The following is a 9317-nucleotide window of genomic DNA, read 5'->3' on the forward strand; positions in this document are numbered from 1 at the left end:
GTTTTAAAGGCTTTGTTTCCAACCCATGGATACTGATGAGCAGCAAACAGCATAAAACCTGAGCAGATTGTGAGTTACTTGCAGGCTGTTCTGGTTTTATGATGTTTGCATGTAGAAATTTTTTAATTTCCTCAGAGCAGGAAAAGGTTAATAATAACACAACAGCAATTATACTGATTTTTAAGACTTCATACTAATGCAAGTAACTTGCAACTGTCTAACCAAAATCGGAGATGGTGGAGGGCAAAATTAATGGCTGTGCACCTTGAATTATCTATTCATACTCAAACAATATAATGTTGATCTACAGTATCTTGTACAGCATGCATCTAATACTACAGCCAAATTCGCTTACAAATAATATTACAAGAAACACAAGTCATTAAAGACTTAACTTTATTGCATCAACCATTTAGCAGGAATAAAATATAAAGAGAAAAATTATGGCAATTTTTTCATCTGAACACACAAGTCTTGATATACAATCCCATTGCATATAAAAAGGACAGTTTACTATTTCTCCGTTCTATACAATGTATGTCAGCATAAAGACAAGATGGTATTCACTGTGCAATAAAACACAAGCAATCATATTACAATTGCTTTTAATTATATGAACTGTACCTTTACTAACATTCAAGAATTTTAATATAAATACATGATGAAAGATGAGCTTTTTCTTGTCTTAAAATAACTTGATACTTTGCAATGACCAAACAATACAACTCAACATACAAATTATCCAACAAAATATATTTTAATGACACAATATTTTTATTCAACAATAGGAATAGCTTAAGGTTGTAACGTATTACACTAAAGTCACAGTGTCAATCTAAGCAAAGAGTAGAATCATAAAGAGATGTCCACAACGGATGATGTGCAAGCTGGCTCTGACTCAGCTTTCCACATCAGTTGATGTGCAAGCTGGTTATTACAAGGATGTGAACAACCGATGACGTGCAAGCTCCAAGACAGATATCCACAACAGAGATTGTCCTTGCTGGCTCTGACTAATGTCCACAAGTAAATAACATGCAAGCTATCTCTGACTGATGTCCTAAACATATGACGTGCAAGCTGACTCTAACACAGATGTCCACAACAGATTACGTGCAAGCTAGCACTAACACGGATGTCCACAACAGAGGATGTGCAAGCTGGCTCTAATACTGATGTCCATAAGAGATGACGTGCAAGCTGGCTCTTACACGGATGTTCACAACAGATGACGTGCAAGCTAGCACTAACACCAATGTCCACAATAGAGGACGTGCAAGCTGGCTCTAACACCGATGTCCACAACAGATGACATGCAAGCTGGCTCTGACTCGGTTGTCCACATCAGATGTCAGATGGGCAAGCTGGCTCTGCCTCAGGTATGTACACAGAAGATGATGTTCAAGTTGGGAACAGTGCTACAGCTATAAAATACAAAAACCATGTTTCATACTTGCATATTATTTTACTACATGTATTTCTTCCACAATACAGAACATTATACTCATTATTAGCAATCTGCTATTGATATCTTAAGGTTTACCAGATGCTTTGTGTGAAGATAGTTCATAACAGAAATTAGCCGAAAAACACTTTAGACATAATGTGCATTCTGCTTTAAGAAATATAGCTCAGAATTCACTGGTTAAATCAAATATTTTGGACTAAATTGGCGTGCCATGCAGACAAAATGTTGAGTTTTGAAACTGTGTCGTATCTGGTGTGAATCTTGAGTTATTTAATTTGGTCAGTATATCAGATGTGTACACCTGTTATATATTAACTGTAAGAGTTTAGAATGTCTTGACAGTCATTGAGTTTGTAAAACATTGTGTTATCTTTCAGATTTGTGTGACAGTTAAATATAATAATCAATAATCTTGTTATGCATGCCGGTCAAATTGTTCCGAGGTAAACACCTACCCATTGTGGTCAACTCGTACCTGTTTTTAGTCAACTTGTACCTACCCGAACTAAACCCGTACCCGATATACAGAAATAGGTGTAGGATGGTTAGCTTATAAGTCAAACTCATAGAGACAATTTTTATTTTCCTCTTGATGTTTCCACTTAAATTATCTAAGCATTGCTCACGCAAGTTGTCTGCTGCAGATATGTATAAGCAGCGAAAGTGTTGATGAAAATTGACACTTGTGGTTGATGTCTTTCAAGAATTTGACAATTGTGACAAAATAAGACAAAGAAACAAGTTGAATAGTTTGAATGAGGTACGAGTTGACAACAAGAGCACCGCATAACGGGTGCCACGCTTGGCTACAGGTGCTTGTCAGATTTTTTTTTAGAGGTCACAATGACCTTGACCTAGTGACCCCAAAATGGGTGTGGAGTGCAGAACAAATCAACATGCACCTACATATTAAGTTTCAAAGTTGTAGGTGGAAGCACTTTGATTTTAGAGCCAATGTTAAAGTTGTATAGTAGAGGTCACAGTGACCTTTGACCTAGCAACCCAAAAATGGGTGTGGCGTGTAGAACTCATCAAGGTGCATCTACATATGAAGTTTTAACGTTGTAGGTGGGAGCACTTTGATTTTAGAGCCTATGTGAAAGTTTTATATTAGAGGTCACAGTGACTTTGACCTAGTGACCCAAAAATGGGTGTGGCATGTAGAACTCATCAAGGTGCATCTACATATGAAATTTCAAAGTTGTAGGTGGAGCACTTTGATTTTAGAGCCAATGCTAAGGTTTTAGCACGACGCCTACGGCGGACGACGAGCTGGCTATGACAATACCTCGGGTTTTCTCCGAAAACGCCGAGCTAAAAATGGGTACGAGTTGACCAAGGTACGAGTTGCCTTTGGGATGAATTGCCTGTAAAGCCTTGTTCTTTTTCTTTTTAATTGAAGATGTATACGATGCTGGACTAGAGCATACGACTGCCATAACAATAACTTGGCTCTCTACTAACTGAGCTTAAGGGAAGATGTTTCTTACACACAAACACTATATTTCATTATTTGACGACATATGATTATGACGTGTTTATGCGGGTGTTTATGTTTTATCAGAGACGTTTGCATATAGACAAAAACGTGAAAACAACACTCGATACTCTTGAGCTGTTTTAATTGCATTAAAATTCATAATTCATGTATGTTAAATACTAACCTCATTGCTAATGCCATCAAAATTGATCACTCTTTCGCCCTTAAAAGGTTTTGTGTTAATGTGAAACAACCGTCATCATGATGACTGCATGAATGCTGGATAAGACGCGAGTTTTGATTGGTTCTTTCTAGGTGTCGGAACCAATCAAATTTTGTCGCGTAACCACATAGCAACCCGAATTTCGTGCAGTAATTCAATGCTATTGAAAATCGCGCGGAGTAATGAATCTTCCGCGCGATTTTTCATTAGCAACCCGCAATTTACATAGCAACCCGAGATTTGTACAGTAATTCAATGCTTAATTTTCGCGGAAGATATTTGTGTTCCGCGCTTTGTGGATTAGGTCCGCGCGATTTTATACACTACTATTTGTACAGAGTAGATAATATTAAGGTTCCGCGCGATTATTTGAGCCCGCTTTCTCTACGGGGTTGAAAGATAATTGTTCCGACGGAAAATATATTAAAGTTCCGCGCTTTTTAGATTTCGATTTGTATGTAGTATTTTATGGCTATGCTGGCCTTGGTTTTTCGCGGAAAGTGAAAGTTCCGCGAAAAATGAAAATCCCGATATTTACTATATAAGTATATGTATTTTAGCGGGGGTCCCCTTTGGCTTTCCATAGTCTACGTCCTTTTACTGCATAGAACCAGAGACGTAGATAACAGTTATCTACGTCTCTGATAGAACATTTTAATTATAACGACATATTTTGTGCACTGAAGTTGTTTTGAAATAATAATAAAAAATCCGTTTTAAAGTAATGTAATTAATAGAAAATATATATTATTGCTAAAAATGTGCCTTTTGCGATAATTATGAATAGTTTATCGTTATTTAATTAGATCTTACGAATAGTTGTGTAGGCTGAACTTTACCATAGCATTAATATAAATTGAGTATGTGTACATTAAATGCAGATTACTGTTACAATCATTTAAAGAAAAAATTGACACTGTCAAGTAATTTGTATATAAACCGAGGACCCTTACCCAAATGGTTATTATTGAACTTTATTAACTTTGTATTTACATGTTACATGAATTATACACGAATAATTATATAATTTAACAGCGAAATTGTGCTTAGGTTCACAAAATATTCGTAAAGAGAAATTTCAACAAAGAAATTAACACACGTACGTGTGAACTAACGATACCAGTGTGAATTATAGATACCATTTGTGAACTTATGAATACTTTTAACTAGTTCTATCAGTGTGAACCCGTCTCACCATTGTGAAATTTTAATTTTAATGTGAACTAGTGATGGTAGTGTGAACATGAAATGTCAATATGAACGATTGAGGTAACTGTGAACAAGTAACTATGAGTATGAACTATTGACTTCTATTTCAATTTTTTATGGTAGTGTGAATAAACGATATCCATGTGAACTATTTAGGATATATTAATACTAGTGAACAAGAGATGTTATTGTGAACTATTGGTGTGAGTTTTAACGTGTGATGTATGTGTTAAATAATGATACACGTGTGAACTAGTTTTGCAAATAGGAAATATTGAATAATATTTGTGAACTAGTTGTACACGAAGGAGATATTGAATAAAAACTGCGTTGATTTCAAGTTCTGTATTTATGTTTATTTATTTAATTATTTCATTTGCATGGTTGAGTTGGTAATAATGTTGATCAGTTTTGATAAATTCGAATAAATATAGGCGACATCACATACGATTTGATTTTTAAAATAATATTAATGTTAGATTGGGAAGTGTAATTAAACAACTGGACCGGTATTCACCAGCCTATTCAAAGAATTAAGACTAAGAATACAGATTATGAGCCGCGCTCTGCGAAACGGGGATTTAATGAATGCGCGTAAAGTGTCATCCCAGAATAGCCTGTGCAGGCTAATTAGGGACGACACCTTCCGCCAAAACCTAATCATTGCTTAAAAGAGACTTTCTTTAAACGAAAAATATCATTAAAGCGGAAAGTGTCGTCTCTGATTAGCCTGTGAGGACTGCACAGGCTAATCTGGGACGACACTTAACGCACATGCATTCAACCCCCTTTTCACAGAGCGAGGCTCATGTTTGTGTTGTAATGTTGCGAAAGTGCGTCAATACTTAGTCAATCTACGTATTTATCATCTCAAACCACATTATCCGTCGATTGAATCAATTAAGACATCAGCAATATGTATATCCTGTAGGAACTCACAATCTGAAGTATTTTTCCTGTGAAATGTCTATTTTTATTCTGATATAACGTACCTTCTTTTTGAGACGTCGGATAAACGCACGCAATCGCCATCCGCGGAACACACGCTGTATGACGACGGCCGCCCTATATCTGCGCATGCGTTCCATGCGACGGAAGTGGTATTGGCTGTGAAAGGGAGTGGTGCACAGGTGTATGTAAAATTCATTTCAACTTGGTCATTTAACGAATTAAACATAGTACTTTTCTTATTATTGTTGTATACTTTATAATACTGTGTATATTTTTCTTATTTGTGAAAAGCACACCCGACTATGGAACAAATTTAACCCATTAATGCCTAGCGTCCTGAAAAAAGGACATTGCAAACAGCGTAGACCCAGATGAGACGCCGCATGATGCGGCGTCTCATCTGGGTCTGCGCTGTTTGCTGAAATGAATTTCTTTATGAAAAATTCTAAATATAGAAATAAATATACTTGACACCCCTAATTTTGGAAATAAATTGATCCAATTTTGAAGGATGGGAGAGTCCACTGGGCATAAATGGGTTAATAATGCATTCATGCAAGAGTCAAGCTCAGTGGAATAAACTGTACATTAACAGTATGCGGTTTTGTTCTTTGTTTCGGATCATTCATAGACGGATTGTTTTGCAGTTTTACAATTCAGCAGGGCTCGAATTAAGCACTCGCAAACAGGCCATTTGCGAGTACATTTTAAAAAACACGTCTAAAATGCGAGTGCAACATTTAGATACTCGCCATTTTTTGCGAGTTGGGGAAAAAACAAACAAGGTGCTTAAAGATCTTGGATTAAATACAAGATTTGTTCGCCGATCGAAAGTCTTCCGACCAAGTACGAAAATAATTAAACCCCGTCTAGTTTCGATCTAAAAATAGATCTGAAAATTGGAATTACCCTAATTTGCATAATGTATTTCAGCGGTTACTTCCGTTCTAGCAGAAATAATTTTACGAAATATTTTTTAAAATATATTTACGCTCTGCACTGTATCTTTCTGCCGATATAGTTAGTAAAGAACATTGAAAATTATATTATTGCAATTGAAAGTATGTTATTCCCTTCTTAAGTGAAAATTGGCGATAGTTATTCAGTATGAAGTTTTTTTTAAAACGAAGCTCATTTCGTTAATTCCTCATTCTTATAAATAGACGGAACACGTTTAGCAGACGATTTAAAAACTCAAAAATGTCGTCTACTAAAAAAATAACTAGCTTTTTTGTGGCGAATTCCTCCGTCTCCTCTGTGGAAGACAAAAAAGCCGAGGCCGAACCAGATAAAAAGAAATGCCGAAGAACTAATCCCAGTCCCAAAACAGTTAAGAAATGGGAAGACGAGCTAAAAATAACTTTGAACACGGAGAGAGACCAAGACGGCAATGTGTGTAAGATGTTCTGCGAAATATGTGTGGAACACAGAGCTGACCAAACTTCGTCAGTAAGTAATTTTCATCCGCAAATTTTTATCATTTATTTGATTGATGTTTGGCCAGTGACACCTTGAGTCTTCATTCGCAAATGAAGTGTACCCTGAATAGACAAATACTCCTACAGGAGCTGTCTAATCATGGTAGACTTAATTTGCCTATTTGTATCACATGGATTTTTTTCTCAACACTCACTTTTATCCCTTTTTATATTTCAGTTTGTTACTGGCTGTACCTCCATAAAGAAAGAATCTGTGAAATTCCACAAGGAGTCTGACTGTCACAAGAGAGCAGTTGATATCAAGGCTGCAGCTCAGAAGAAAACAGCCAATAAACCCACACCGATTCAGCAAAGTTTAATGAAATTAGATGAGAAAGCGCAAGATAAGTTGGATAAACTTTTTAGGACGGCTTATTTTATAGCTTCACATGCCAAACCATTTACTGATTTTGCTGAGCTGTGTAAGTTGCAAAATGAAAATGGCATTGATCTCGGTGATACATACATAAATGACAAGGCGTGTGTTGAGTTTATTACGCACATTGCTGGTTGCTACTTTGATGATCTTAAGAAAATCTTACATGACTCTCCATTTCTAAGCATATATTGTGACGGTACAACAGACAACTCAAATTCTGAAAAAGAGTGCATTCTAGTACGTGCTATTGATGACTTTGAACCAAGAAATTTCTTTTTAAAACTGGTTGAGCCTGAAAATACGAAAGCAGACGGTATCCTGAAAGCTATTGATGCTGCTTTTGATGAGTTTGAGATGCCAGACTATAAAAATAAAACAATTGCTATGTGTTCAGATGGTGCGTCAGTTATGATGGGTGGTAGAAATGGTGTTATTCAGAACATTCGTGAAACAGGAAATGCGCCTTGGATCCTAGCAATATGGTGTATTGCTCATCGTCTAGAGCTTGCTCTGAAAGACTGCTTTAAGCAGGAATACCTTCAAACTGTTGTTGATGTGTTGACCAGTATATTTTATTTCTACAGAGGGTCATCAAAGCGCTGCAAGGAAGCTGCAGAGATAGCAGAAGTCATGGATACCCACTTTACCAAACCAGAAAGATGCAATGGGACACGATGGGTAGACCACAAGCTAAGAGCAATTAGTAAATTGATAAAAAACTGGAAGGTGCTTGTCATGCATATGATGAATTATGCTGAGGACCATTCTAATGGTTCTGAGTATAGGGCTAAAGCAAAAGGAATATTAAAAAAGATGATGCAGTTCAAATTTCTTTGGTATATCCACTTTATGAAAGATTTACTTGGTACTATCTCTGCAGTTTCCTTGCAGTTTCAAAGAGAAGACTTGGTCCTTTCAAGTGCTTTAACTAAAGTCCAGAGTGCTAATGAAAGCCTTCATGATTTAGGTCAGAATGATGGAGAGAACATACAGTCATTTAGAAATAAACTAGTTGGTAATGTGTATGAGGGTGAAACATTGCACAATGTGGTTGATGATGTATCTCTAAACAATGAAAAACAAAGACTAGTGCTCTCTGTTACTGATTGTATAAATGTAAGGTTAGGAAACTTGAACACAGATGAGATGTTTGTCTCGTGTCACGTCTTTGATCCCAAAAACTGGCCAGATGATCAGCAAGGAGAAGCCTTGAATATATATGGGAATGGTGAAATTGGCATTCTACTTAACCATTTTAGAGAACCAATGCTCAATGCAGGTGTTGATGAAAATCAAGTACTCAATGAATGGAAATATTTAAAATTATACATTTCAAGAAACCAACACTTTACTGGCAAAAATCCTCTCAGTATATACAAGCGTATTAGCCGAGAAGATGTTGACAGGAAAGAGTTCTCCAACATTCTTTTGCTGATTCATCTGATTGGTCTCTACCCCCTCAGCAATGCTGAGTGTGAAAGATGCTTTTCTGTTATGAAAAGGATAAAAAGTGATTGGCGATGTTCACTAAGCACTGAAAGGATGGACCAATTAATGCGAATCTCTATCAGAGATAATGAGGGGTTCCAGCCACGCAGAGCTGTGAATAGGTGGTGGATCAGTGGCAACAGTAGCAAAAGGCCAGATGTCGCCCCATATGGACCGAGGCATTAACTTTGGATGATATAACTGATATAAAAAAAAATACTCTTTACACTCAATTGTGTTACAATGTTGCTTTGAAGTTTTTAGTTAAAATAAAAAAAGAAAACTTGTATTGCGAGTTGGAAATAAAAAATGCGAGTTGAAATATTAACAACTAGCAATTTTTTGCGAGTTGAAAAAAAAAAGTAATTCAAGCCCTGTTCAGGTAAATGAATTTTTCAGTTTGCTAGAAATGTCGCCACATCACGATGCTTTAAATGTCAGACATTACGGATTAAACGTGTCTGTCTGTCCACCCGTACACTCGTCTATGCATGCGTACATATATTTTTGGATTCAACACGTATTTCAATTTTGTCAACCCAACGTTCAACCCAACCAAAACGCCAGAATGAAAATCAGAAGTGCCAATGCGACGATTTGTAACCGCCAGAAAGACAACACGACAAGTAAATCCCTCGTTA

The 9317-nt window shown here is 36.5% G+C and overlaps 1 protein-coding gene across 1 annotated transcript; it reads left to right on the forward strand.

The window, feature by feature from the left end:
- The first annotated feature begins 5992 nt into the window (after positions 1-5992).
- Positions 5993-9041, forward strand: LOC127840092 (zinc finger protein 862-like). The gene is made up of 2 exons (XM_052368489.1): positions 5993-6780; positions 6988-9041. The coding sequence occupies exons 1-2, from the start codon at positions 6532-6534 to the stop codon at positions 8860-8862; spliced, it is 2124 nt and encodes a 707-aa protein (XP_052224449.1). The 5' UTR covers positions 5993-6531; the 3' UTR covers positions 8863-9041.
- Positions 9042-9317: the final 276 nt, after the last annotated feature.

This window comes from Dreissena polymorpha, chromosome 7 (assembly GCF_020536995.1).
Source record: "Dreissena polymorpha isolate Duluth1 chromosome 7, UMN_Dpol_1.0, whole genome shotgun sequence".
Classification (NCBI taxonomy): Eukaryota; Metazoa; Mollusca; class Bivalvia; order Myida; family Dreissenidae; genus Dreissena; species Dreissena polymorpha.

Excerpts from the sequence above, each read along its gene's own strand:
- LOC127840092 (XM_052368489.1), top strand. The coding sequence starts at position 6,532 with ATGTCGTCTACTAAAAAAATAACTAGCTTTTTTGTGGCGAATTCCTCC. Across the intron at positions 6,781-6,987 it reads GAGCTGACCAAACTTCGTCA|TTTGTTACTGGCTGTACCTC; the intron begins GTAAGTAATTTT and ends TTTATATTTCAG.